The sequence below is a fragment of the Physcomitrium patens genome, chromosome 9 (genome assembly GCF_059467195.1).
Source record: "Physcomitrium patens ecotype Gransden chromosome 9, ASM5946719v1, whole genome shotgun sequence".
In the NCBI taxonomy this organism is placed as follows: domain Eukaryota; kingdom Viridiplantae; phylum Streptophyta; class Bryopsida; order Funariales; family Funariaceae; genus Physcomitrium; species Physcomitrium patens.
In genome coordinates this window covers 10512229-10539810 of record NC_143418.1, presented here as the reverse complement: position 1 = coordinate 10539810, position 27582 = coordinate 10512229, and the positions used below count along the sequence as shown (strand labels likewise).

The following is a 27582-nucleotide window of genomic DNA, read 5'->3' as shown; positions in this document are numbered from 1 at the left end:
CTGACCGAGGGCTCCGACAGGTTGAAAGGGAGCGGGGGAATGGGGGTCACCGGAAGCGCCGGCGGGGGGGGGGGGGGGGTGGGGGTTGAAGGGCAGCCAACAGCGTTCTAGAATGATCTGGAGCCTGCTCTATCCGAGTGCCACTTTCGCTGCCCCTCTTTCGCATCCAGTGGTTGCGAATCCATTTATCTTCATCTCTTGTTGCGCCAGCAATTGATTCTGCCCTGTGACTGGGTTTTTGAGGAGTTGTTGAGGTTGGTCTTGGGCTCTCTTACTTCACTCGCGCCTCGTTGTGCTTTCATTTCGTTCCGGAACCCGTTCTTTGTTGGTGTTGTTCGAGCAGTGTTTGTTGGAGTAGTTGTGGATGTCACGGTTGTCCAGGCATTGATCTTGTGACTTTTTTGTGATTGTTGTGTTCTGTTGAAATATTTTTCATGAGATCGGCTTGAGGTTGATGTTAAATTGGCCTTCGTTTCGGAGTTGAAGTGGCTTTGCTGCGATTTAGTACAATTTTAGGTGAATAATGTGAGGCTTCTCGGGGCTGGTGAGGCTAAGGGCTTTACTTTCGTGTATATAGAAGTGGTTTGAACAGTGACGGGAGTGTCTCTTTGAGTCGTTTCATTTGTATGAGTGTGACGGATTATGGGTTTGACCTAATCCTGTGATTTCCGGTTTTGTAACGCTTTGTCTTTGGTTTGTAGACTCAAAGCTTGACTGTGGAAGATGAAGTAATCAGTGGATAAGGTTTTTATGTATTAGGGGAGTTTTTAGCTCTTCCTTCATGTTAACATTAAACTAAGTATTATTTGAAAATCCTTACTTTCATTATGATGGCGTTTCGTAGTCGTCGTAGTAAAGTGTGCAGATTTGAGTTTGTACCAAGTTGGGAATTATGGATTCCTTGAGTGCGAATCATGGTAATTTCTCTTCTTTTTATATTATACTCAATGTGCGTGGAGCCTGCGCTTTGGGAGTTTTTAAGATGTAAAAAATAGTATAACAGACGCCATATACTAATTGGTTCATGTTTGCAGGGTCTACAGCTGCTTACAGCAATTGGTGCCGTTTACTTCAAAGTAGCTTAATTGTTGTCAAGTTCTCTCACATTCGTCTGCGCAAATTTTAGTTCCAGCATGGCCAAGTTTGGAGAAGGGGACAAAAGATGGATTGTTGAAGATCGACCAGATGGTACAAATGTGCACAATTGGCACTGGAATGAAAAAGATTGTTTACCCTGGTCTAAGAAAAGACTTGGTGAGCTGCTAGAGAATATTACCATTCTTGAAGGAGAGGGCGGTTTATGGGTTCAAACTACAGACGTTGAAAGTGTCACCGGGGATGCCTACGTAAACATCAGGTCGGAACCATTGAGTTTTAATTTTTTGTTTTTTTAGGCACACTGCTTAAGACCAGACAGTCTTATGAGCTAGTGGCCACTCTCCTTGAGTAGATCGTCTGTAATTATTTTGACGTTACAATGTTTCCTCCTTGAGAATGAGAAGTGTTATTCTATCTTCCTCCTATTTCTCTCCAAGTTCAAGTTGAAGTATAGTCCTCCGTTGAAAATTATTTTTATATCCACAATTACTTCGTTGTGATGAGCTCAACCAAGCTCGAAGGTATCGATTTTGTTGCAATTGTTGTACCCTTCTCACCCGTGCAGTAATTATTCTATCCGGGTTCGTTGTAGGGTGTTATCTAAAGCATTAATCAATGGTATTATCCTATCGAGGTTCTATCCATTGCTAATAGTACGTCAATTTTGCAGAAAAGGAAAGATCATTCCTGGTTATGAAATTGCTATACGAGCTGCTTGGAAGGGGGAAGCCAAAGATGGTAACGGAAACTCTTTGGCGAAAGTCTCGGGCATCTTCGAGTTTCCGTATGTTGCAGATGAGAATGCAGACGAAGATCCTGAGATAAAAGTGCAAGTGAAGGACGAATCGCCTGTAGGACAGCGACTCCGTGAAGCCTTTCTCGCCAAAGGGAAGCCTGTTGTTCTGAAGAAGCTAGCTCAGTTTGTGAAGGAGTTCGCTGCCGGAGGACCTGCGAAGGACGAGTTGGAAGCTAAAGCGCCAGCTAAAGCATCTGAGAAGAGTGAGAAGCCCAAGTCAACAGCGGTTCCTGCAACCAAAGAGGTGCCCACAACTGCTGTCCGTGCTCCGCAGCCCAAGGTTAAGGAGGGCTTCAAAACCATTAGGTTGACAGAGAAATTCCAGTGCCGACCACACAACCTTTACGAAATTTTGATGAACGATAGAAGCTGGAAGGCATTCACGTCAAGTAATGCACAAATCAGCAAGGAAGTGGGAGGAATGTTTACCATTTTTGATGGAGCCGTGACAGGAGTCAACGTGAAATTGGAAGAGAATAAGCTTATTGTTCAGAAGTGGAGATTTAACAGTTGGGCTGATGGTCACTATTCGAACGTAAGTCGTTCGCTCCTTAGGTATTATGTGATGCTCCCGGCAGCACGTACAATAATTTGCCACTAGCAAATTTCATCTCGAAAATGTAATATCTAAATGAGTCATATGATGGTTGAGTCTGCTGATGGTAGCTTTATGAAGTATTGGTAACTTGTGTGGGAAGTAATTTTGATCTGTATTCACATGTTCAGGTGATCCTGTCTTTTGAGGAGCCGGAAGTTGGCTTGACTGTGGTGAAACTGACTCAGACGAACGTTCCAGACGAGGACAGGTACACAATTAAAAATATTTCTTTTACTGAAAATATGGTTTGTGTATTTAGATATTTCTTTATAATTTCGCTTCTTCCGCGGCGGTCAGGTTTTTTTCCATTAAATGCAGATAGAATATTTTACAACTGCCCTTTCTAGCGTATTCTTTTAAAACTATCTAATTCAGAAAGAGATGCTGAAAGGATATCAGTGACCATTTCTTAGGGCTGAATCGTGTCTCTTGGACTCACAGATACGGCAATGCAACAGTTGTGGAAAATACGGAGAGGGGCTGGAAAGATCTGATCTTCCACAAAATTCGAGCCGTATTTGGTTATGGGCTATGATTCGTTTGTGGTCTTCTTAAAGCTTTGCAGAAACCCTTCATCAGCTATTTCATTGCAGTTGGTTAATGGAGCAATTTATTATCGTCATTGAAGCACAGCTTAGCTGTATATCTGTTTTGCTTCAGAGGAATTAAAAATTTTGTAACATTTCACAGCGACTTCTCTCAGTATACAGAGGCTCTGATGCCTCTCAGGTTCTTCAATTCTCTTTCATTTCGTGTTTGTACTAAGAGCAATATCTACATGTTTTTCCTTGGGTTATAAATACTTCGTCAGTACTTAAATGATTTATCTTGAAGAATCAAGAAGCTGTCAGCGTCATTCGGCTGAATCTATAGTTGCTGTGAAATTTTCATCAGTTTGACAGAATGCCGCTGAGTGAACTAATGTTGAACTTCCATCGACATAAGGATCCATTATTTTTCGTTTTGGACGGTAACTTGTCTGAAACAACCAACTGTATTACCATTTAGTCTGATCTGCAACTAGTATGTTTTTTTCTTTTTTTTCAGAAGGTAATGTACAGTGTAACCAACAGTCAGCTGCAGACCATTGTGCAGCTTGTTGCTCATGTCTTCTGCACTGGCACACTTGACCTTGTTATTTGAGATACACTTTCTAAAATTTCAAACCTCACTGTTCCATGCGGCTTTAAGTGAACTCACTGTGGCACACTGCCTGTCACATTGAAGGTTGTTTGCACGATGCGCGAAAGGTATCAACCATTGTTGCTTTTCTGAGTATTAGTGATACAATTATTGGGGGAATGCCTAAACCAACATTGTCAGTTTGCCCATCTTCGTCTATCAAAATGTAGTTGTTACATGCACAAAATAAAAAGAAGTTTCAGCTTGTGCTAACATTATAAAGCATGGGTAAATGCAAGTGTAGATGTTTCGCAGTTTAGTAGTTCAAATATCACAGATATGTTCGCCTTATAAATAATTTGTGACCATCAGTTGAATTTCTTCCACGCCACCATACACTAAAAACCAAGTACATTAGCGGCTACAGTAGCAATCGTGAAAAGTATTTAAGGTTAATTCCACCATTATCTGCAGTATGCGAAGATATCAGCTAAGTTCATATTTTTAGTTTTTCCGGTTATATCCAACTGGAATTTTTCTCATAGTCAACCACTTCACCGACTCACATTGCTGCGACTCGCAGGACGAGTTGCAAACATCACCTCTAAGACGGCGTGAAAAAGACTGGACCCCTAATTTTGATTTTCTGCCAAGACAGTAAGCACGCTTGATACAGCAATCGAGCTTGTACATAAAGCACAAAATCACCTGAGAAAATTCCTTACTCCTCCAAGCCTGGACATTGATGCAAGGCTTGACTGCACAAAACTTGGCTGATGATCTTTACAAATCTCAAATTGAACCTACAACAACAAAAGCCGGACAACAGAAGAGGGAAAATTTCTAGACGGCCGTCAAAAGATGGACAAAACTTCCAGCCTCGCTGGAACTTCCCACTCCTCAACAGAAACCTTAAAACTGCAGTTTAAGCTGTCCGGAGACCCTATAAGTTCTTCATTTAGGGACACTCAGCTAAGTAATTATGAGTTCATCTCTTGGAAAGACTTCATGAGTGCAACAAGCTTTTCTACCCCCGCCCTAGGCATGGCATTGTAGATCGAGGCTCGCACACCTCCCACAGAACGATGACCCTTAAGTTGCACCATTCCCTGCGCAGCTGCCTCCTTGAGAAAAGCAGCTTCTAATTCGGGAGTCCCCATTGTGAACGGCACGTTCATACATGACCGGACAGACTTCTCAACTGGGCACTTGTAAAATCCATTGCTCGAATCAATAGCATCGTACAGGATCTGAGCTTTCTCAATGTTACTTTTCTCCACTGCTTCAAGTCCACCTTGCGCCAAAAGGTCTTCGAATACTAGTCCACAGACGTAGATAGTAAAGCAAGGGGGGGTGTTATAGAGTGAGTCGTTGTCTGCGTGCGTCTTGAAGTCCAGCATGACTGGGGTTTGGGCCTGAGCTTTTCCGAGCAGATCTTTGCGAACGATCGCAATTGCCACACCAGCGGGGCCAATATTTTTCTGCACTCCACCATAGATCACTCCAAACTTCGACACATCGATAGGCTTAGAGCAGAAGTTGGACGATACATCCGCGACCAACACGGTATCACCATCTACTTTGGGGTAGTCCTTAAATTCCACTCCCTGAATAGTCTCGTTCGCACAGATATGCACGTACTTAGCTCCTGGAGTAAGCTTGTACTCCGAGGCTGATGGCAACCTCGTGTACTTCTCTGATTTCCCAGACCAGACAAGGTTGGACTTGCAGTACTTTTTGGCCTCCTTGTAGGCCTTGTCACTCCATGAACCTGCAACATACAGATAGTTAATCACGACAGACGCTGAATGTGTGCAAATCTTGAAAATGAAGGGGTCGTGAAATATGACTTCCATTACAAGAGTAAGTAAATCCACAACTTCAGGGTTCATTCTCAAGTAATTCTAAGTTGCAGACAGACGTAAATTTCCACAAGCATCAGGGATTCGGAAATAGCAAGAACATTGATGCAAAAGGTCAATGCACATCTACGATACTTCCATTTCATTAGCGTGAAATCAGGAGGAATGCGTGTTCACTGAGAAATGATACAGAAGAACTCTAGAATACGCTAATCAAGATATGGGGCAGGGGAAAGGGGAAACTGCAGAAAGTTTTGTGAAAACAGAAGAAGAGGTGAATGGAAAAAGAGATCTCATACACATGCACACAAGGAAAACGGTACCTGTCACAATATAGTCAGCAACGTCATCTGGGCCACAGAGGTTCAGGGGGATGGCTGAGAACTGGGTGGAAGCGCCCCCTTGCAAGAATAAAACCGCATAATTATCTGGCACCTTCAGAAGTTCGCGAAAGTCCTTCTCGGCTTTCTGGATGATGGCAGTGAACTCCTTACCACGGTGAGACATCTCCATGACACTCATCCCGCTGCCACGCCAGTTGAAAAGCTCATCTTGAGCCTGCTTCACAACCTTCGCTGGCAACGTCGCCGGGCCAGCAGCAAAGTTGAACACACGACCATCGGCTTCAATATTCGCCAGAGAACTATCCGCTCCCTTCTGCTCAGCAATGGACGGAGCAGCAGTGCATTTGGTAACTAGCCGGGGAAACGCTTGTGCTACCTTCACTCCACTTGGAAAGGCTTTGGCATTGAAAGATGCCGCGCCCTTGAAGCTGGAGCTCAGATCTCCCACAGCTCGCACCACGGACGGATTCCTTGCGACCATTCCCTGTTGCCCGGCCATCACTGCCTCCATGTTGAAGCCTAGATCCCCGACCACCAAAACCCTTGCTCTCTACTTCAACACCGCGGAACTAAGGCAACTCTCGATCTGAACACGAGATAACAGGATCACAAGAAGCGCCAGAGAGCACAGCAACTAGAGAATGATCACAACTTGCCGGTCTCGTAAGCGTAGCCTTAAAGATCTCTTGGAACAATCGCAGGGGTCGCAGCGAAGCCTGCAGTCGGTTTGGCAATTGCGGCAGGCGTTGGGTTTAGAGGAGAAAGACGACGGTGCCGTCAACGTAAAAGCAGTTAGCAACTAACAGATATTTCCCTATTCGCACATATCATCCGCACCATGTTCCCAGAAAACATATTTGTTATTATCAGGAATTAAGCATCGACCGTTGATACCCAGCGGAAAATGTCGACTTACTCTCCACTGAAGCTTCAAAGTATGCTGGAAATAGAAATTGTGTGGGATGTGCCACTGTGGCAAGCCTACAAACCCTTATTCAACTTGACTATTGGGGATTGGATGACCCCAAACAATTCTCTCATATCGGAGGACTATTCATGCACATCCCTTTGTCGCTCACTCTGACCTTTCAGTTGGCCGTTTCATAATTGAAGAGCAACTCCATGAAAGATGCTTTTGAGTGCGACGTTTGTGCTTGTCTTTTGATTGATCGATCGCCGTTGGCCTTCGTAACGAAAAGATACTTGCAAATGCTGCTATATGCAGGGGGAGACTACAAGGCAACACCGCAGTAACCATCAGTCCGTCACACGCAAAGATCACGACAACCACTAACCGTAGTTGCGGATCTTGAAATTTGAGTGCTGAACCAGCTGGGACAAGAGCTACGGAGAATCGATTGAGTGCCCAGAAGTGGATGAAAGTGTCCGCACGTCATTCCAATCTGCAAGTGCCCCGTGTATTCCGTTTTGAGTGAATCTGACCCTAAATATGACTTGCAACTATGCGCTTTGAGAGAGGGTCGGAGCGCATTTCTCTCATGTCGTATCATGCACAGTAAGCTGGGGGGTCAAATTGCTCCAATACATTGCATGGTACAATCTGAAAATTGGGAGGTTGACGGAGGATAAATAACAGTAATTGTAGTTTATAAGCGGGCATGTATAGTAGAAGTATTACTAAGGGGAACTTGCGTTAAATAAGCTACTTTAACGACCGGGCATGACGAAGAATCAACACGTCTTAAACTCCGTCGTCGGAGGGTACAAGTTACCCACTGATAATCAGGCTGGGAGGATGACAGGCACAAATCACTGCTGACAGATCCTAAAGTACATTTTATCACTAGTTTAGCCTTAACAGCTTTCAATTAACACCTAGAAGCACTTCAACCAATACCAATGCGATAGAGTAAAAATTTACCTCGTCGCAGTAAATTCCTCACAAAAAGGATATCCTCATACAGGGTCCAGTTATAACATGTGTATGCATAAGAGAGCGAGATATTACTTCTTTAGAACGACTTCAATATAGATGCTTGTATTCAAGACAACACGGAACTTTCATATCAATTGGGTTACAGTCCATCCGCAACTAAATTTAAGCAGAAATCTCAACCTCGCCGTCGTCGATTTCTGTCTGCAAGTCCTTAGGATCCTTCTGGTCTACTGTGCAACCTACAGAAACGCAAGTACCCAAGATTTCCTTAACAGTTCCAGCCAATTCTTTGGCCATGGATCTTGGGGCCATGATCTTGGCGATTTCGATCACGTCGTCAAGAGAAATGTTGCCATTGTGCTTGATGTTCTTGACCTTCTTCCTGTCCCGCTCAGGCTCCTTCAGAGCCTTGATCACAAGGGCAGCAGCACTGGGAACGACTGCAACCTTGGCCTGCATGAAGTTTCAGATGATGATGTAAGTGCACATGATCAATACGGCCAGGTCAACAAGGTTATACTTAGACAAAAGCTCCACTATAATAAAAAGCTAGGTGCTTATGAAGTACTTCATACAAATACTGTACCTGACGATTCTGCACAGTGAGCTTGACTGTCACTCGCAGACCCTTCCAGTCTCTAGCGGTCTCCTTGGCAATATCCTCACCGACCTTCTTGGGTGACAAACCCAAAGGACCGATCTTGGGCGCAAGCGATGACGCAGCACCAACCTCTCCACCTGAATTGTGTCATTTCACAAGGGTATAAATTAAAATAATGCCAAGGTAAATAAAATGAGGTAGCACATTCAACATCTTTAACAAAAGAAATCGTGTACCAGTATCAAAATGAGTCTGGAGAGGATCAATTAGTACCGAGCCAAGAAATTCCCGATACGAACAAACTGAAGCGGAACAAAGCACGAGAGACGAGCAGACCAAGACATCAAACAATCAGTTACAATGTAAACAAGATTTAAAGCAACGAATGTAACATGTGGATGCTCAGGGAATACAAACTGTAATAAACGCTCAGCCAGAGCCCAGGGCTTCTGTCACGCGCATTATATCATCGTCCTTGCGTCCACAGACGGGCGTGGGAGTCGCTCACAAAACCGATGGGATGCTCAGGGAATACAAACTGAAATACATGATCTCTCAGAGCCAAAAGGCTACCGTCACGTACGTGGTATTTTCATCTTAGCGTCCACGTGCAAGTAAAAAAAAGTTACAATACTAAAAGACTCTGAAGTAGAACGAATCCACAACAGGCAGAGGACAAGAATGTTACTCGAAATGTGACGAGTAAATATTCATTGAACTTATCAAAGAACCTGAGAAATGAAAGTCCCCACACGACATCAAATTTAACTTTCATCAGTGTGACTTAACAGACTTTATTCAAATTGCACAATCAACCATATAGTCATGCAAGCAACTCGCTTACGCTTGACATACTGAGCGAGTTTACGAGTGCATTAATGTGAAAAAAATTATGTTGCCACGTAAGCATTTTGAAGGGCCCTTTAAATAAGCCCTCACCATCGCTTAGTAAGACAATGACAAGCATATGCGCAGACCCGCGACATCCATGACATCACTGAGTGACTTCCACAGAAAAGACAACGCCTCATCGCAAAATACTTCAGACACACTGAACGCAGAAGAAATTGGCGCATCGAATTTGCGAGGCCCTTCAATCATCCTCATAATTTCTGAACACAAACTGACTCTCTACTTCCGATCCATGATAATAGACATGGGTCAATCTTATATAATGCTTCAACACCTAAACCCGCATCAATGACCATGAAGCTAACACAAGAGAGCCAAACCTAAAAAGTAATAAGAAGACTTCGAAGTTGAATACGAAATCATCGAAGACAACAAACAATAACAAACAAACGAAAATCTTCAGATAACAAACAAATAGAGAAAAATCTTGGGCAATGAGATTGAAAAACACATAGTGAAAAGAACCCGACACCACCACTCATTCACTCAAATCCAATAACGGTCTGCTTGAGAGGCTAGAACCTTCGGAATACGACGTTTGCAGCGGAATAGCATTGACTTACCCGTAACACGAACATAGACCTCGACAATCTGCGAGGGGTCCAATTTGGGCGGCATGGTGGCGAGGTAGTGAGCAACGTAGAGCAGACGGCAGTGTGAGAAGCAGCAAACACACTGCGAAAGAGGAACAGACCATCTCTGGGCCCTCATTTAGGGTTTTTTCCAAACCCTAAACATCACAATACCCTGGATGAGATCCCGCGATATCCGTCGATTGACCCCTCGCCCTCGCCCAATACCCGCTTCCATGTTGATCGATTGCTGTTTCGGCGACTCAAAAATTAAAATGGCACCATAGTTCGAGATGCAAGAAATCGAGTTCCAGAAATCAAGCAGAACACACAATCAGCTAAACGTTCTGTGCCGAGAAGACGATGTTGATTTTCTAATAGTCTCTTCACGAATTTTCGCGGCCGAATCGGAGGTATTCATAAGGTTCTGATGCAGTTCATGAGGATTATCGATTCTTTCCGTGATCGTTGAATGTTACTTGAGTCATTAGACCAGTCTGTTTCACGATGTAATGATGTTCCTTATTGTTCAGTCTCCAACATTCCTTCGTGCCTGAATTAGGTTTTCCAGGTTTCAGAATATTATGAACAATGGGAGCACTTAAGAGAGTTCTAGAGGGAAATGCCGATGCGGTTGAGTTTTGCCCCACGCCAGCATATTACAATCTGTTGGCAGCTGCTTCGTATATCCTCATAGAAGGGCCAACTCCGACTCGTGTCGGTGGTCTCTACCTGTTTACTCTTGGTGATGATGGCTACAATCTACAAGAGCTGCAGACAATCGAAACTTCAGGCATTTTTGACATAAAATGGAGGAAACCAGGCCCGGGCCTTGTGCCCTGTTTAGGTCAGGCAAGTGCGGATGGAACTTTACGCCTTTACACTCTACTGGATGGTAAGAACTCATGATTTGCCTATTGTTGTTCGTACCCTTAATTCTGGATAGATGCTTGATCTCACAGGGATCGTGTTCAAGATATGGATTCAATGATAAGAAATACGCTGGTGCTGATAGAATGTCCCAACACTTGTAACGGCATTAATCAGCTTTGGTCTGCAGATGATAAGCCTACGCTTCAAGAAACGGCAAATCTTGACATTGACTCTTCAATGTGTCTCTCTCTCGATTGGAGTCCCATGGAGTCGGAGCCTCAGATTGCCGTCAGTCACTCGAATGGAACCCTTACGATAGTAGATGTGGGACAGTCCGAGCCTCAAGTATCCAGCTCTGGTCAGGCGCACGAATTGGAGACATGGATCACCTCATTTGATTCCTGGCACCCGAAGCTGATTTACACTGGTGCAGATGATTGTCAGTTTTGTGGTTGGGACATTCGACAAGGCCTTGACAGTGCTGTATTTCGAAACAAGAAGACGCATAGTATGGGTGTTTGTAGTGTTCAGACGAATCCACAAATTGAACACTCTTTGATAACTGGTAGTTATGATGAAAACTTGCGGTTGTGGGATATGAGAATGAGTGTCCGCCCAGTTATGAAATTGGGAATGGGATTAGGAGGTGGTGTCTGGAGGTTGAAATGGCACCCATTAGACCAAGGACTTATTTTAGCTGCATGTATGCATTATGGATTTGTACTGGTTCGAGTAGATGCGGATGCGATGGATGTAGTTGAAGAGTACAAGGAGCATGAGTCCTTAGCTTATGGCGCGGATTGGTATCAAGGGGCGTGGTCTAAGTCAGGACCTGAGAAGCCGTCGGAGAATACTGGCAAGGAATCTCTTAGGAGTTTAGCTGCAACATGTTCGTTTTATGATAAAGCACTCCATGTATGGGAACCGTCTGTGGTTGCCTTAAATACAAGGGTCTGATCCAGGTTGAGCAATTTTGTGTTTTGTTGCTGTAAAGTTTTCTACTGTGAAGATTCATAAAATTGGTCACCAAGTTATGTGCTGATTGTTCTGTACTGAATTTGGGTACGTAAATTACATGATTTCTTTCGTTAAAGTCCTTGGCCACATCACTTCAGACTCCCATGTAAACAGAAAGGTGACCCAAAGCAACTTCATACCCTGAACTATGAGATTATATTGCAGAATCTAGAGGTGTCGAGATAGTCATTCGTTTCAGGAAACTTCAAGGTTGGAATACATGCCATTGAAGCTCCCAAGCTGAGTCAGAATCCGTCGGCCACTCGGTCTTGGAAACCAGCCAGATTGGTTGACCTAATTTGTGCCAACAATTGCAGCGTAGTCGGACAATTGCACCTCTAACCGTATTCCGGCTGAAAGTTCTGGATTTTAAAGCTATTCGGGAGATATTTTCTGGTCCTGTTAGTATCACCTCCAACCAGGTCACAGCAAGGTCTTGGAATTCAGGTCGTTGGCGGTTTCCAAGAGTAACACTTAAGGGCATTCTTCCTCAATCAACAGTTGAGGAGCACCCCTTCTTGGTTGAAGTGTAGAAGTCATATCTAGGCTAGGTTATACGTTGAGCAGCCAGGGTATTGATTAGGTCTGGCATTTGATGTTCAACTATCACTATCATGTACGAAGGTTTGTACTCGCCACAAACCAACTCAGATGGATGCCACCCACCTCTCATAAGCTCTTTCAATTCTGCAGATTTGTGTCTCATCCTCGCTCACATTAAGCTTGAGCAATTTCTATTTCCTTTAGACCAAAACATGTATGCTTTCAGAACACTTGAGGATCTTGTTGTTTAACTCACACAAGGTTGGGAACAACTTCTGGGATTGGGATAAGCCATATTTTACGGCATTCGTTCAATTGAAGGTTGCGCAAGAAGCCTGAAACAGGGGTCTGACGACTATGTCAGAAGAGGAAACGGAGGAGGAAGGAGGGGTACCACTTGAACCTCCAATTTATTTCCTTGTTAAAAAAGTTTATTCTTCGTCCCATTCTGTGTACGCTCTGCTGTCGTTCAATTTTTATGGACATTGGTAAGAATGTAACGACCAAACCTCAGGTGGAAGACAATCACCAAGGTATGTTTTTTTAAGAATCGGGTTTTAGTTCATGGATTCTGCAACATGAGCTTTGCATCATCGCAAGTAACACAATCTAGTCAAGAAATTTGCCAGTTGAAACCAAATTGGTGTGTTACGGATCCTCTCTGTTTACACATTGTACATAGTTCAGGTAATTGCATGCAACTCCCACGTCGTTCCTCTAATTTCTGTTGGTTCTTCGGGAGGTGGTATATTCTTCTTCCAGGAGTTTTCATGGTCAGGAGAATTGGTAGATGGATGGATGCCATATGGCCCTGGAAAAGCCACATATTCTAATGGAGACAGTTTTGAAGGATCTTATGATGATATGAAACGGAATGGCATAGGCAAGTATATATATGCTAATGGAGCGGAATACGAGGGAAGTTACTCTCAAAATCAGAAGACGGGTTATGGTGTCATGAAGTATCCTGATCAAAGCGTCTACGAAGGCATGCTTCAAAACATTCTGCCCTATGCAAATGTGACGTTAGCTTCCGAATTGATCCTTGCCGCTGTTATAAGAAACTAAAGGGTTTTGTACGTGCAGGTGCCTGGTTCAGGGATTTGAAACACGGAGAAGGGAAATACATCTACCCGAACCAGGATATATACAAAGGAGAGTGGAAGAATAACATCCGGCATGGTACTGGGACTTACTTCTTTGCAATGAGCATGAGTCAAGTATGCCCTCCTCCTGATGATTTAATTGTCTGTTAGAACAGCTTCTTAACAGTAGAGCATCTATTGCTGATTTCTGCACAGGTTGATGAAAGATTTGGTATAGAATTCTTCGGTTTGTGTTCAACAAATTCTGATGGCATATCAAACTAGCGAAATATTTCAACCCTAGAACGTCAAACCCTGGACTTTCAAATTACTTTTTTATCACTCTAGTCGCTGCAGATGTTAGAGTTGACATGCATGTGCTTTGAGAAACTGGAGCGAGATTACTGTTCTCCCGTAAAGAATACGAGTATAAATTTACTCATTTTGAGAGAAGGATTGTCTCCTACTTAGAAGCTTGCCGTCTCATGGGTTTTGATATTTTAACTTGCAATTTTACACGACTTGGAGAGTCCTGACATAGTTTCAATACACTCTCGCTTCACAACACATTTGTCTGTAATCTATCCACCATTATAATTCTGCGAAAAAAAACCTTCACTGAGCACCTCACTCGTTAACAGTGTTTGTTGATTCGTGTGAATGAACACATGCATGTGAATTCAACTAAAAAACCCACTGTCGGATTCTTGTGCAGTTCATTGGTACGTGGCTTGATGGGAAATTCATAGCTGGGCAATGGGTCTTCCGAAATGGTGACGTTTACGAAGGGAGTTTCAGGAAGAACAAGCCAGAGGGTGAGGGCAAGTTCATGTTCGCTGCAAACAAGACTACAATTTACGGCAAATTTGCTGATACAAAATGGACATCAGGAGGGTGGATCCGCACTCCCGAATCCATTCTTGAGTCCAAGGAAGCTGTGTGTGAATTACCACCGCCCCAAGCCTTCAAGCCCGTCATGAACCGTTCCAGCCAGCCTTCTTTTGTGACTTCAATGGAGTTCACGTAGCACCGGACGTGGAAGTAAGGGAGTTCGCTTCATGCATTTCCGCAAAATAGGAAGCAGTTCAATGAATCAGTTATTAAAATCAGCAACATTTCAGTAATTTTTTTGTGAAAAATCTGGCCCAGTGGCAGTACCTTCGTCAGCTTTACCACATATTCAGAAAAATACACCTCACAACAGTCCGTTCATGTAATATCCCGGTGGCCACTTCTCAAAAAGAATGTACAGGACCTTTGGCAAGATCATATGCTTTGATTCGCCTCCTTCTCTCCTACACATGAAGTATTCCAGCCCTCGATACAGAGTAACCATAAATACGCTCTCTTACGGCTACATTTTTATAACTTCGCACTGACAGCATACTCAATAATATGAGCGCTAACTCGGCTGTAGTAGTAAGAACACGATAGTTTCGAAGTGTGACGTTGGCGAGTCAAAAATCCAAACGTCTACTACCCAAATTCTTTTCTAAGTTGCCTCGTCCAAATGGAAGAAATCACAAGCAGGAACCGGAAGTGCCCACAAACAAAGAAATCATTCCAGCACAGATTGCAATTCTAAATAGAAGGAGAATAAGAAGAAACTACATTCAAAGCAATCTATTCAGACAAGTAAGCGCACAGTGAACGGAAATTGCATGTGAATGAAATCCACAGACAGGCAATAAAAAGTAAAAAACAAAATAATAGTCTTAATGTTGAATACATTTGAATTGCCACCCTTGAACCTTGTAAATATGGCTAGGAGGTGGGGCTTGACAAGATCTTCACGAGTAGCTCAGCTAATTCATTGAAACAACCCGCGCACATGTCAATAAAATAATTGTGAGAGAACGCTGTTCAGTACATTCTATGAGGAACCAAAATTTCCGCTCTCAGGATGCTATGGCTCTCACTAACCAATCTAAACTTGGATATGAAAAATAAACCACCAGGAAGGATGGCACGGCAAACAACACGGTGATTATGCAGTAGATAGCAAGCACCAGAGTGCTGAAAGGTAGTACGTACACTAAGATGAACAGGAACAGCAGGACAAGGGGAACTCTGACCATAAACTGCGAAAAGGACGCCACCAAACGAGTACCAGATCTTCGCCACCCATGCAGTCCCCACCGATTGGTAGCCACAATAACAGGATCCTGCCTGACAATGGCACCTGGCGAGACTACGCCGGATCCTGCACGGCCTGCGTGAGGAGAGCTCAGGGACACGGGACCAAGCCCACACAATGGGGATGGTTCTGTGTCCTCGGCACATACTGAAGACCGGCCATGCTCCCCTTGAAGACTCTCCACCACCCAGAGAAGGAAAAAATTCTTGCAAGGATACCTGAGTTGGCCCTTCCATTTAAATCTGACTGTCAAGAACTGGCACCAAGGACAGCAAATGAAGAGGGGCAGCTGGAGCGGAAGGCCAGAGAGTTTCACCGTAGCCCATTCTAGGTTGAGCACGCAGTTCTTGCACAAGGAATGTCCACACCATAGAACATAAGGCGTATTATCTGTATCATCGAAGCTCTCCCAGCACACCGGGCACTCCAGCCCCTCCTCTAAGCTCCGGCTTGCCGGAGCCACTCCCACCTTCGGACTGGCCGACTTCTTGCCACCATTCTGACACACACAAGCGGGCATAGCCGAGGTCTCACTCTTCAACGTTCGCAACATTTTGCCCCAACCTTCCAATCAAGACACACTAAACCACCAACTACAACTCAAAAGCTTTCCGTCACTCCTACTTACGTGCCATCGCCATGCCAAAGCATTCTAACACGCATCCAACAAAACAGTTACAAAAACCAACGCGAAAGTAACAGCAAAACATCCCTTTGATGCCACACTTCCAGAACCCCCATCCCGATCTCAGGACATAAAACTACGCTCCACTCCGCAACATTAACTAATTCCATGTTGCTTCATGATGTGGAACAAACAGCTTAGGCCAGCACAAATTATGGCAACCGACACACAGGCAAGACCATTTCCACCACAGTGAGTCCTCACCGACTTGGACGACTTACTGTAAATAGAATCTCGGCAACCCTAATGGAGTTCGAGTCCTGGGACGGCAGTAAACCAACTAGATCCCAAGTCATCTCGACCTCACTAGCCAAGATAGAGTCCGGGAAATATCTTAACGAGGTCCGGCACAGGTGTAGTGTCGGTACTACAGTGCGATGATTCGGCTGCCGCACAAGTTTCATTCCATGGATGAATGATATATATACGTGTGATATGGATGGATGATTTTCAGGTGATGGAACATTCGAGAATTAGGCAGATTTGTTTTTCGGAGTTGCTTTCTTGGTTTGGCCCTGAGATTCCCGTTGGGAGAAGGTTTAGTCATGTAATCTCTTGCTTTTTCTTTTACATTTTTCCTTTTTATAGTTTTAGTTGCTGTTAATAATGGTTTTCTTGATGCTTGAAGTAAACTGTTTTATTATCATTTCCTTTAATAGGTTTCATTATTGGAATTTTGATCTCCATTGTCTTCATATTGATTTTAGTAGAATTATAAGTATGTTTTTAAATTGAAGATGTTGTTGTGATGATGGGGAGATATATAAGTAATTTATTTACATTTTGATGCTTTGATATACAGACAATCCTTGTTATAGTCAACTTCATTAAAATCAACTTTGAATTATAATCAACCTATTTTGTGAATGCCAATATATACCATCTATACTATATAGTAAACAATTTCTTTGGTTTTGAAAGATTAATTATAATCATAGTTGTTTATATGTGTGTATATATATATATATATATATATATATAATAAAACTATGGTAGTATATTTAATTGTTAATCAGTTTGATTTGATAAATCAATAAATTATAAGCATTTTTAATACCATTAAAAAGAGGAAAATTTTCATAAATGCTCTTATAGTTTGTGGAAATATCAAGAATATTCCTATATTATGATAATTACAAAATTATTCTTCACAAAATTAATAATATCTAATATATCTTTGACCATAATAAGCTATAAAATGACATCTATTTTTAATTTGAATTAGGCCCAAAGCATGTGCTGTGCACACTTTGTCACAATAATGTGTTTTTTTTTTTTTTTTTTTTTTTTTGCTTTGGCCCAAATTTCTTGCCAATACATCTATCGTTGTTCATTACTTGCTACTCACCAATTGCACTAAGGCTTAGCCCATCTACAGTTAGGCTATCAAATTGATTTTTCCACTTTCATACTATAGTCCGTTGCATCAACATAAATTGAGCTTATTTTTCTATTTCTTTACATTCAGCAGTGTCTCTTCTTTTTCTTAACATCTTCACTTTTGATGACAAGTTTTTCTCTATATGCAATGGTTGATTCTCTCATTGATTTCTATTTAGCCTATTTATTGCATCCATATTAAATATGACTAGGTATCATGTGCATTACGATACTATTGTTTTATTTCTCACCACTTTGCAATGAAATATATTAATTTGAATTCACCAATAGTAAGTCACCATTCAATTTGAAAGCCATGATTATCAAAATCAAGGTAACAATTGATATCAAAATCTAATATGGATAATAGACTTGAAGATGTCACCTTCTCTAACAATCAATATTTTTTTAGTTCTAGTAATAAATTGAAGGAAGCAATATCTAATAAAATAATTAGCAAGTATTATGAAACGGCTATTATCAAAACCGACCAAACAAGAGACATTATGAAGTGTTGCAATGACAATTACAAATGAAAGCAACATGCATTATGATCTCAATTGACATGTATAAAGAATTTTATTATTCAAAAATTTATCTCTAAATACACATGCATTAGTGTTGAACTTTTGGACAACTACCATGTTAGCATAAGTTGGATAGTGAACAACATGAAGAATAAGTTAGAAGACACACTACAATATAAAGTTGTTGATATTAAAAAAGATATTTGACATAATCAAAGCATCACAGTATCATACTTGATAGTATGGCATTGAAAAGAAAAAGGCTATTTTTAAGCTAATTGGCTCATATAAAGACAATTATATTAATTTGAAAGCATAGCCACCAAATTAAGACAATGAATCTTAGGAATTATTAAGATTAGAAGTTAATAAAGAAAATTTCTTTCTTCAAATGTTTGTTGCCTATAATGCAAGTTTATATGGCTTGCAATATTATCAACTCATTATTAGCATAAATAGCATTTATCTAAAAGAAAAATATTATAGAGTATTCCCTGCTGCCACAACAATTGATGTACAAGAGCAACTATTTCTTATTGCATTTAGTATTTTCAATGCTAATAAATGATGACAATTGGTTGTAGTTCTTGCAAAAGTTAAAGACAACAATTCTTGCATTAAACAATTATTTTGTATGTATTCATCCTTCATTTGATTTTAATATTATTTCATAGTAAAATAAAACTATACTTGATCTGCTACCATATTTAATTTCATCTAATACATATTTATTTTTTAAAACTATTATACATAAATATATATATATATATATATATATACACACACAGATCACATATGATTTTATATTATATTTTTTTATATTTGCAATTAAAAATTAATTCAGTTGAAAATTTGGTAGCATGCAAGACACAAGAAATTCAAAATAAAGATGATACGTGGTTAAACAAATCCTTTTATGCCTTGCATAGTGTATATGTGACTTCTTATTTTACATTACATAAAAGAGTAATTTCAAGAATATACTATAAAAATGTGATCAAGTATTTTTTTTTTTCATGTATATACAAAACTACAATGCTCAATGTTACTTCACAAAACATTACAACAATATTAAGTGAGAGAAGGTAATATGTATGTGAGGGCATGACAACCTATGTGACCGAGTCTCAAACAAATAACAAGGAAAAAACATAATACAAGAGGCATGAAGGCTGGGCAACTATCCTACACTAGGGAGCAACAAGTGGCGAGCAGTAGTAGGTGCAACATTTGCGAGAAATTTGGGCCAAAGCAAGAAAAGAGGCATAGTGCTATGCCAAAGTGTGCGTAATACATGCTTTTGATCCAGTTCAAACCAAAAATGGATTTTGTTTTATAGCTTATCAGGGTCAGGGTTGGATTAAATATTATCACTTTTATGAGGGGCAGTTTTGTAATTATCAAGAATACAAGGATATTCTTGATGTTTCTGCAAACTACAAGGACATTTATAAAATTTTCTATAAATAAATGAATATATCTATATATAGATAAATTATTTAAATTTAAATATAAAAAACTAAGAATTTAAAATATTTTTTGAATGATATAAGATTAAAAAATAAAACAGAATAAAATAGAAATTAATCAATCATGTATGATTAATGTATTAATTTTATATTTATTTTATATATATATATATATATATATATATTTCATTAAAAAAAACTATAAATATTACCTTGATACTAAAGATAGATAAAAAAATATTTGTAAATAAAATAAAAAATTTGCAGAGAATATTAATAATAATAAAACATACATGAATAAATGAATTTTATTAATTTTTAATGCTTCAATGTTAAATTTCAAATTATTTTGTTATGCTTATGAAGCAATATTACTTAAACTAAATATTTTATTAAGATTCTACCAATCCAATTGTAAAATTGATGGTTCTAAAAGATAAAATGATTTGTAACATAGTTAGTAAATTAATGAACTTCTGAATCAAATTTATTATTAAATTTCTATTTTATACCAACCATAAATTGTAATATTACACAATGTAATAAAATATCTAGAGATAGATTAAATGACACATTATTTTAAAATATCTAAAAACTTTTTTATTTTTTTTGTATTTATTTAAAAATAAGGATATTTTTATTTGATAAAGTTTTTATTTAGAGCTTTTTTTAATGATTTATGGTTAATTTCCAAATTGATCAAATATTATATATATTTAAAATAATAATAATAATAATAAGATATATTTTAGGAATAAATTTAAATAAAATAATATATTATATTAATTACACTAAAATCGAAATGATAGCACTAATCCATAGAATTGATAAAAATTCACAAATCAAATTGATTGATAAAAAAATCTATCATATTAGCTTTCTTATCAACTTTAAACAAAATATCATTATATTATTTTAATTTAAGAATTTATTTTTATAATTTAAAAAATTATATATTACATCTTCTTTAAAAATATAAAAATATATATTAGAATTATTTACATGCATAATTGATTATTTTCTAATATATTTTTCAAATACCATTAAGATTAAAGCATACAAGTAATATAAGAACCATCCCTCTAAGATCTTTAAAAATTGGGACATATTGATGAGAAACTTCGTAGAAAAATTTAGACCAAATATAGGACAAAGTAATGCCCTTATATTCCTTTATTCTTTAAAACAAGAAAAAATTGTTATATATATTAGGCAGTTTGAACTAGTAATTACTAAATTTGTAAGAAGCATTTTTACAAATGACACTCTTACCTATTTCTTTATAAAAAGGATGTGATAATAAAAATACTATTATGAAAATCTTAGAAAAGCGACCTAAAAACTGAAAAAATAACAAAAAATAAATAAACAACAACAACAATTGAAAAAATTGATAAAGAATCAAAAAAAAAAATGTAGATGAAGGAAGAGCATTGGATTCCTAGCATTATTGTAATCCTTACCTAAAATATAGAGAGTCCACAAAGACACATATATAAAATTGTTGGCAGCCCTTTTGAAGCAATGGACTACTATTTTTCACCTTTAGAAGTCGAATTTCCACCTAGCCTTTGAGAAATTATTTATTGAGAAGAAAAGAATATGTAGAAGGAGAAAATTAAAAATGAAGTCTTTTAAAGTCAAAAACGGTTTTAGGATCAACTTATACATCAAATCAAGATGATGCCAAAAAAAACAATCTTATTGATAAAAAATCAAAATCCTTATTAAATTTCATCACTTATGGAATCAAATAAATATACTTTAAGATTATAATATATTCATTGTGGCCAATTACATTATACTAGCAAATTTTAGACGACATCACATATAAATTAGCAAAACCTTAAGAGATATTACGGACATCTAATAAAATGATTTTAAAAATATTTTAAAGATATTCTATTAGGTTTCAAAAGGTATCAAATAATTTTTAGAATATTCTAATAGGAACTTCTAAAATATTCTTAGAATATTCAAGAAGGTTCTAAAAAGTATTTAAAATATTCAAACAAATTCTAAAAAGTTCTAAGAGAATTAAAGAAGTTGTCTAAGAAGCTCTATAAGGTTGCTTCATTTTCAAGCAACATGTGAACTTCTTGAGAAGCATCCTAAGATTGCTTCATCTTCAAGCAATATGAAAACTTCTCAAAAAGCTTCCTAATATCTTATATATTAGAGTCAAAATTGAAGGGATCCTCAATCTTAAAAATACGTCTTTTAGAGCTTTAATTCACCTCTTTTGATATTGATCTTGTACTCATCTGATTTAATCAAGTTCTTATTAGCTTTCTTATTAAAACTCTTTTATTCAACTTCTTGTTTGGTCTCTTGTGTAGTATATCCATGGTAGGAGGTAACAATTGTATATTCTTTACATAAAAATTAAACCAATTTAAGATCCAATTCTTACTAATAAGGCTATAAATATCCTAATTATGATTTTAAAAACCAATTAAGATAAAGATAAGAAGTAAACCACCTTTATGACAAGAGACATTCATCTAGTAGTTGTTGGATTGAAAATCAAGTGATTTATAGAAATCATGGAGGTAATCATTCCATGGAGGTTTATACAAAACTTAATAAGATAATTTTTTTAAACTATCTATAAAAAAATTATTAATAATAAGTCCAAAATAATATTATAGAAAGAAAAAAAATTAAAGCTTTAATAATAAGTTGAAACTACCTAACTTCTTTTACGACTACAATAATAATTATTAGAACCAACACTATTTATTGGATTTGAATACTAAAGAAGGAATAGGAGATAAGAAAGGAGTACATCTCTTTAAATATAAGACAAAATCAACATTGGATACAAAATAATAGCTAGGATTCATAAGATATAAGGTATTTGGGTATGTTTAGGGAGAAATTAAGCCAACAACTTATATTAAATTAACCTTTATATTCCTACTCTAATTACATCTTCTATCAGGAGTCTTCTTATAAGAAAAAAGAACATCTTAACATATTAGTCTTAATAGTTATGACTAATCCTAAGTACACTAATCTTCTTTGTCTTACTTTAATTGGAAGTAAAAGCACTTCCAAAGAATCTCTTTATTTTTTAAATCTCAACAAAGCCACCAAAGATGCATTGCAAATATTAAGAATTCCAATGAATTACCTCAAAATCCAAAATCCATGACAAAAATAAGTTATTTGAAGATATGAAGAAAAATATCTATACAAAGAAAGTTCTTTCTAAAGAAAAGTGAGAAAGACCTAAAATTCTAGATCTTAAGTTAAAATCTCCATTACATTCTAAGTGTAAAGATAAACTAATGCCTTAAGATCTATATAATAATTTGAATAAAATTAAGATAGATATCAAAATTACTTAATTATTGGAGGTTTCTTCAATATTAAAAAGAACACTTAAGATATGAATTTTCATCAAGAAATAGCAAAGATCTAAGGTTAGACTAGTAATCTATGTAAAAACTATTTAAAGGCCATAAGAAGTTAAAGAAATTGAAATTAAAGTTTCTAAAATACAAAAAGTCATATCTTATATAATAGTAGATAAGAATAGTTGTTTAAATATCATGCCAATTTGAACTATAGAAAAATTAGAACTAAGCATTATTAGACTTTTTTTCAACATGATGAACATAATTAACCAAAGTCAAGATGCACCTTTTAAAAAAATCAACAGTTGTAAAACAACAATAAGTAACAAGAAGTATTTTTTCACCTTCTATGTTATTTATATGCATCCTAGCATGAATTCTAATTCCTTGGTATTATGACAACTTTGGTGGAAGGTAATTAATACTAAAATTGATTGGGGTAGTAAAAAACCTCACATCATCTATGAGCCACTAAAAAATCTCACTAAAGTCTATATTCAACTTTAATAAGTGATTTTAGGTCAAATCATATTAAGAGTCACTAAATTAACTCACTTATGAGTTTAGGACAAAAAAATGCTCTTATAGTGTCAAAAAAGGTAATTTATAATTAATTAATATAAAAAACCTTAGATAAATAGAAAGAAGAGTATTAGTAGTAAAGATATGACTTGTTGTAGGAATACTTATGAAACTTTTAAGAATAAATATAGTTTTTAGTTTCAATTAGTGCAAAGGTTTCTTGAGATGTAAATCTTTTTGTTCATCATTTGATTTTTCTACTTACTTTATCCTAGTTTTGTACTAGTTTTGAAAAAATTTAAGAGGCAAGGAATAAAATCCTACATCTAAATTAAATTATCTTGTTCATGGAAATTATGTAAATAAAGTGGTAAAAAAAATTTAAAAAAGTAAAAATCAAGCTTATGCTTGAAATTACTATGTCTATATCAACAAAAGACAAAGGTATAGTGTTTTGTGAGAAAATTATTGAGAATGTTTAGAAAGACTTAAGAATAGTAGTAAGTAATACACACATACACACAAGAGAGTTTCTAAGGAGAGAAGGAGCTTCACACAAAAAGTATATTGATCTAGTTGTGTCTCATATACAAGAGGAGAAGGAGAGAAGATAAACAGTTTCTCTCCACTACGTTTCAAGTATTGTAGCTATAGTATTTTCTATAGACCACAGTAAATATTATGGAGAGCGTCGGCTACATTTAATACTCTCAACAATCTTCTTCGCTCATTATAATATTTACATAATATAAAATTTGTATAGAATTATAATCTATACTTTTTTGTAATCTTGCAAGATCAACAATTGTTGCCTCATTAAAATCTTATTTAGGAAAATCTTATTATATTTAAGGACAAAACCATAGATGAAAGAAAAAGAGTACAACATCATTTTCTTTAATTATTTAAAGAGTTCATTAACTTTCTTATTTAAGAAAACCAAGTTGCCACAAACCAATGCCATAAGTAAATCAACAATGGTTGCACAATGGGAGAGGTTTGGTGAAGAGATCACTAAGGTTATTTGTAGATTCAATTTTCTTGATTATAAGTGCTTAATCAGTAATCAAGTCATGGATATAACCAAAATACTTTGGATCAATATGCTTTGTCTTTTTACCTTTAATGAAACCAATTTGTATTTGTGTAATACAAGCACTATTTTTTTCATACAAGATAGTTAAAAAATCAACATATAAAAATCCATAGATTGTTTGAATGAATTTATCAATTGATTTCAACCAAATACATTCTTGAGATGCTTCATATAAGCCAATAATTTCTACATGGTTGGATGAAGTTGAATTTATTATTTTTTTCACTGATTTCCATGATATTACAGCTTCATGTCTTAAATATATATATCTTCTTTTAAATTTAGCTGTTGCAATATCAAATTTATATCTCACATCATAATATCCAATTAATTTTGGATGTGCAGATTGTATGTAGTATAATCCTAAGTCTTTAGTACCTTTTAAATAATGTAATAAATATTTGATGCCATTCCAATATCATAGTGTTGAACGTGCACTATGTCTTATAAGAATACTAACTACAAATGCAATATTTGGTCTTATAAATGTAGTCAAATATAAAAGTGTTCTAATTGCTACAAAGTATGGATATTGATCTCTCAATATTTCTTCTTCTTCCTCGCATGGACAGTATGAATCATGACCATCATGACCACGTCCAACCATTAGTGTAGACAATGGATAAGCATCAATCATAATTAATCTAATATACATTAGTTGATATAGAAAAATGCTACCATTTGTGAGATGCATGATCTGAAGATCAATGCAAAAAGTTATCTTTTCTAGCATTTTCATCTCAAATTCACGTATAAGTAGGTTAATAGCTACAATACATACAAAGTTAGTGCCCACTAGGTTAAGATCATCAATATATGCAGTGATGATCACAAAACGAATTTTATCTCATTTAATAAACAAATAAGGAATTAGTGGATCACTTAGAAACTTATGTGCAATTAAATAATCTCGAAGTTATTGATACCACATGTATTTGGACTGTTTTAAATCATACAAGGCCTTACATAATTTAATACCATGATATTATCTTAGAGTAGGTCCATTTGGAGTTCTTGTTTCTAAGTCAGGTGAAACTTTCATATAAATATTTGCATCAAGAAAACCATATAGATATGCAGTTACTACATCTATCAGATGCATCTCAAGGGTGGCATGAAGTGCCATTCTAATAATATATCAAAATGTAATTAAATCCATGATTGGAGAATATGTGGATTCATAATCAATGCCAAATCGTTGAATAAATCTTTGAGCAACAAGAAGAGCTTTATAGCTAATTATTTAATCCTAAATATCTCGCTTGCATATTAATACCATCTTATATCCTACATGGCGAGATGTAAGAGTGTCTACAATTGGACCAAAGACTTTCCTCTTATGCAAAGAAGCATGTTCTTCCTCAGTAGAAGTTTTTTATTTTGACCAATCAGAGCAACACATCGCTTCCTCAATGGTTTGAGGTTTAAGATCATCTTGCTTACAATAAAGGGCTTCTATAATCATACATGCAAATGATTCATCTATCGTAATAGATGGTCTGTCCCAAATATCATCTATAGCACAATACAGAATAGGTAATTCTTTATTCAACTTGTTCTTATTCCTTCTAATTCCAAGATTGTTTTTCACAAGAATTGAAGATACATTATGCATGGATATATCATCATGAATTGGTGGTTCCATAAGATAAGTAGAAATTTCTTGAAAAATCATACTAGGATTAGTCAATATTATAGCTTTCTTCTTACGTGGTTGCTTATTTGGTATAGGAGTTCTTTTAGTTGTTGTTGTTATAACTTGACGTATTGTAGTTAGTGGCACTGAAATCTGAGTAGGTGCATTTTGAGCCTCATTTATAGAAATTCTTGTAATTCTAAGTGCATCATTGAAGCCATCAGGTATTTCATGTGCGATCTGTTTTAGATGCAAAATCTTAGCAACTTGAGTTTCAGCTAAAGATGTTCTAGGATCAAGATTTATAGTAAATATTTTTAGTGCTTCAAATACAAGTACTTTATTTCTTTGTTGATTGGATACTCTTCCTTGAAGAAATAGAAATATATTCTCTTCAAAACGGCAATTTTGCAAACATGTACGTAATAATGTGCCAGTTGATGGATCAACAATATGAATAATGCTTGGTGAATCAAAACCAACATATATGCTTTCTTGTCAATGAGCTCTAATGGTACGCCGTTGAGATTTTGGTATCGGAATCTAAGTATGGCAATCAAATACTCGTAAGTGAGATACATTTGGAACACAACCTGAAATGAGCTCATGTGGTGAAACAATTTTAAGAGAAGAAGGGTGAAGGCATATTAATGCTACAGCATGTAATATTGTATGACCCCACATAGATGCAGGTAAATTTGTGTGAAGGAGGAGTGACCGGGTAATCAGTTGTATACACTTTATATATGACTCTGCAAGTCCATTTTGAGCTTGTTCATATAAAACACAATATGTCAACTCAATTCTTGTTGTAGTACAATAGTCTTCAAAAGACTTTAATGCAAATTCTTTTGCATTATCCATACATAATTTTTTTATGGGATAATTAAGAAAATTTATCCAAAAATAAATAAGCTTAAATATAAGATTGGCAAAAACCATGTTTTAGATTGATAATAATAAAATATGTGATTGTTTACTTGATGCATCAACAAGGACCAAAAAATAACAAAATGGTCCCAATGTTGGATTAATAGGACCACAAATATCACCGTGCAATCTTTCAAGCATTAGTGGTAATTCTTATAGAAGTTTCCAAATTGAAGGCCAAGTAATCATCTTGCCTTGCACACATGCAGGACATAATTCTATAGAGTCTACATCTACATGCTTTAAATTATGCTCAGTTATACATGGAATGATCTTTCTAAATAATATAGATCCTAGATGTCCCAATCATCCATGCTAGAGAGAAGCACGACTCTTTGTGATAGATGATGCAAAATTAAATATAATGGGAGGCCAAATCATAATTTGATATAAACTATTTTCTATAGCAAAAGCATTTTCAACAACTTTATAATCTTTGTAAGAACCAAAACCTCTTTTCTATTTAAAATGGTGGTTGAAAGGTGATAACCATTGATACGCATATCTCAGTAGCTAAT

General features: G+C 37.1%; 6 protein-coding genes across 11 annotated transcripts; 3 read left to right on the top strand and 3 right to left on the bottom strand.

Moving 5' to 3' along the window:
- Positions 1–199: 199 nt before the first annotated feature.
- On the top strand, positions 200–3230 carry LOC112286766 (uncharacterized). Of its 3 annotated transcripts, XM_090253145.1 has the most exons (6): positions 200–254; positions 702–917; positions 1035–1357; positions 1769–2429; positions 2621–2700; positions 2934–3230. In XM_090253145.1, the coding sequence occupies exons 3-6, from the start codon at positions 1134–1136 to the stop codon at positions 3025–3027; spliced, it is 1059 nt and encodes a 352-aa protein (XP_090109271.1). In that variant the 5' UTR covers positions 200–254; positions 702–917; positions 1035–1133; the 3' UTR covers positions 3028–3230. The 3 variants fall into 3 exon arrangements, with proteins under 3 accessions (XP_090109271.1, XP_024384781.1, XP_024384782.1); XM_024529013.3 differs by lacking the exon at positions 702–917; XM_024529014.3 differs by having other exon boundaries at positions 200–917.
- A 1138-nt stretch (positions 3231–4368) lies between these two features.
- On the bottom strand, positions 4369–6544 carry LOC112286763 (phosphoserine aminotransferase 1, chloroplastic). Its single transcript, XM_024529009.3, has 2 exons — positions 5800–6544; positions 4369–5385 (listed from the first exon to the last, which is right to left on the bottom strand). Exons 1-2 carry the CDS (start codon positions 6329–6331, stop codon positions 4595–4597), a joined length of 1323 nt encoding a protein of 440 aa, XP_024384777.1. The 5' UTR covers positions 6332–6544; the 3' UTR covers positions 4369–4594.
- A 1241-nt stretch (positions 6545–7785) lies between these two features.
- On the bottom strand, positions 7786–9916 carry LOC112286769 (60S ribosomal protein L12-3-like). Its single transcript, NM_001378598.1, has 3 exons — positions 9794–9916; positions 8304–8455; positions 7786–8170 (listed from the first exon to the last, which is right to left on the bottom strand). The coding sequence occupies exons 1-3, from the start codon at positions 9846–9848 to the stop codon at positions 7880–7882; spliced, it is 498 nt and encodes a 165-aa protein (NP_001365527.1). The 5' UTR covers positions 9849–9916; the 3' UTR covers positions 7786–7879.
- Positions 9917–10066: 150 nt separating this feature from the next.
- On the top strand, positions 10067–11646 carry LOC112286764 (uncharacterized). 3 transcript variants are annotated; one of them, XM_024529010.3, is made up of 3 exons: positions 10067–10215; positions 10365–10697; positions 10863–11646. In XM_024529010.3, the coding sequence occupies exons 2-3, from the start codon at positions 10394–10396 to the stop codon at positions 11630–11632; spliced, it is 1074 nt and encodes a 357-aa protein (XP_024384778.1). In that variant the 5' UTR covers positions 10067–10215; positions 10365–10393; the 3' UTR covers positions 11633–11646. The 3 variants fall into 3 exon arrangements, with proteins under 3 accessions (XP_024384778.1, XP_024384779.1, XP_024384780.1); XM_024529011.3 differs by having other exon boundaries at positions 10069–10215; positions 10374–10697; XM_024529012.3 differs by having other exon boundaries at positions 10100–10226; positions 10374–10697.
- An 804-nt stretch (positions 11647–12450) lies between these two features.
- On the top strand, positions 12451–14589 carry LOC112286768 (uncharacterized). Of its 2 annotated transcripts, none has more exons than XM_024529018.3 (4): positions 12451–12625; positions 12998–13223; positions 13322–13455; positions 14036–14589. In XM_024529018.3, the coding sequence occupies exons 1-4, from the start codon at positions 12593–12595 to the stop codon at positions 14345–14347; spliced, it is 705 nt and encodes a 234-aa protein (XP_024384786.1). In that variant the 5' UTR covers positions 12451–12592; the 3' UTR covers positions 14348–14589. The 2 variants fall into 2 exon arrangements, with proteins under 2 accessions (XP_024384786.1, XP_024384787.1); XM_024529019.3 differs by lacking the exon at positions 12451–12625 and adding an exon at positions 12630–12768.
- A 419-nt stretch (positions 14590–15008) lies between these two features.
- On the bottom strand, positions 15009–16486 carry LOC112286767 (uncharacterized). The gene is made up of 2 exons (XM_024529017.3): positions 16364–16486; positions 15009–15956 (listed from the first exon to the last, which is right to left on the bottom strand). The coding sequence occupies exons 1-2, from the start codon at positions 16436–16438 to the stop codon at positions 15219–15221; spliced, it is 813 nt and encodes a 270-aa protein (XP_024384785.1). The 5' UTR covers positions 16439–16486; the 3' UTR covers positions 15009–15218.
- Positions 16487–27582: the final 11096 nt, after the last annotated feature.

Excerpts from the sequence above, each read along its gene's own strand:
- LOC112286766 (XM_024529013.3), top strand. The coding sequence starts at position 1,134 with ATGGCCAAGTTTGGAGAAGGGGACAAAAGATGGATTGTTGAAGATCGA. Across the intron at positions 1,358-1,768 it reads GATGCCTACGTAAACATCAG|AAAAGGAAAGATCATTCCTG; the intron begins GTCGGAACCATT and ends TCAATTTTGCAG. Across the intron at positions 2,430-2,620 it reads CTGATGGTCACTATTCGAAC|GTGATCCTGTCTTTTGAGGA; the intron begins GTAAGTCGTTCG and ends TCACATGTTCAG.
- LOC112286763 (XM_024529009.3), bottom strand. The coding sequence starts at position 6,331 with ATGGAGGCAGTGATGGCCGGGCAACAGGGAATGGTCGCAAGGAATCCG. Across the intron at positions 5,386-5,799 it reads TGCTGACTATATTGTGACAG|GTTCATGGAGTGACAAGGCC; the intron begins GTACCGTTTTCC and ends TGTATGTTGCAG.
- LOC112286769 (NM_001378598.1), bottom strand. The coding sequence starts at position 9,848 with ATGCCGCCCAAATTGGACCCCTCGCAGATTGTCGAGGTCTATGTTCGT. Across the intron at positions 8,456-9,793 it reads GGTCTATGTTCGTGTTACGG|GTGGAGAGGTTGGTGCTGCG; the intron begins GTAAGTCAATGC and ends GACACAATTCAG. Across the intron at positions 8,171-8,303 it reads TCACTGTGCAGAATCGTCAG|GCCAAGGTTGCAGTCGTTCC; the intron begins GTACAGTATTTG and ends AACTTCATGCAG.
- LOC112286764 (XM_024529010.3), top strand. The coding sequence starts at position 10,394 with ATGGGAGCACTTAAGAGAGTTCTAGAGGGAAATGCCGATGCGGTTGAG. Across the intron at positions 10,698-10,862 it reads CCTTTACACTCTACTGGATG|ATGATAAGCCTACGCTTCAA; the intron begins GTAAGAACTCAT and ends TTTGGTCTGCAG.
- LOC112286768 (XM_024529018.3), top strand. The coding sequence starts at position 12,593 with ATGTCAGAAGAGGAAACGGAGGAGGAAGGAGGG. Across the intron at positions 12,626-12,997 it reads AAACGGAGGAGGAAGGAGGG|GAGTTTTCATGGTCAGGAGA; the intron begins GTACCACTTGAA and ends TTCTTCTTCCAG. Across the intron at positions 13,224-13,321 it reads TGATCAAAGCGTCTACGAAG|GTGCCTGGTTCAGGGATTTG; the intron begins GCATGCTTCAAA and ends TTGTACGTGCAG.
- LOC112286767 (XM_024529017.3), bottom strand. The coding sequence starts at position 16,438 with ATGACTTGGGATCTAGTTGGTTTACTGCCGTCCCAGGACTCGAACTCC. Across the intron at positions 15,957-16,363 it reads TTGCCGAGATTCTATTTACA|AATGGTGGCAAGAAGTCGGC; the intron begins GTAAGTCGTCCA and ends TGTGTGTGTCAG.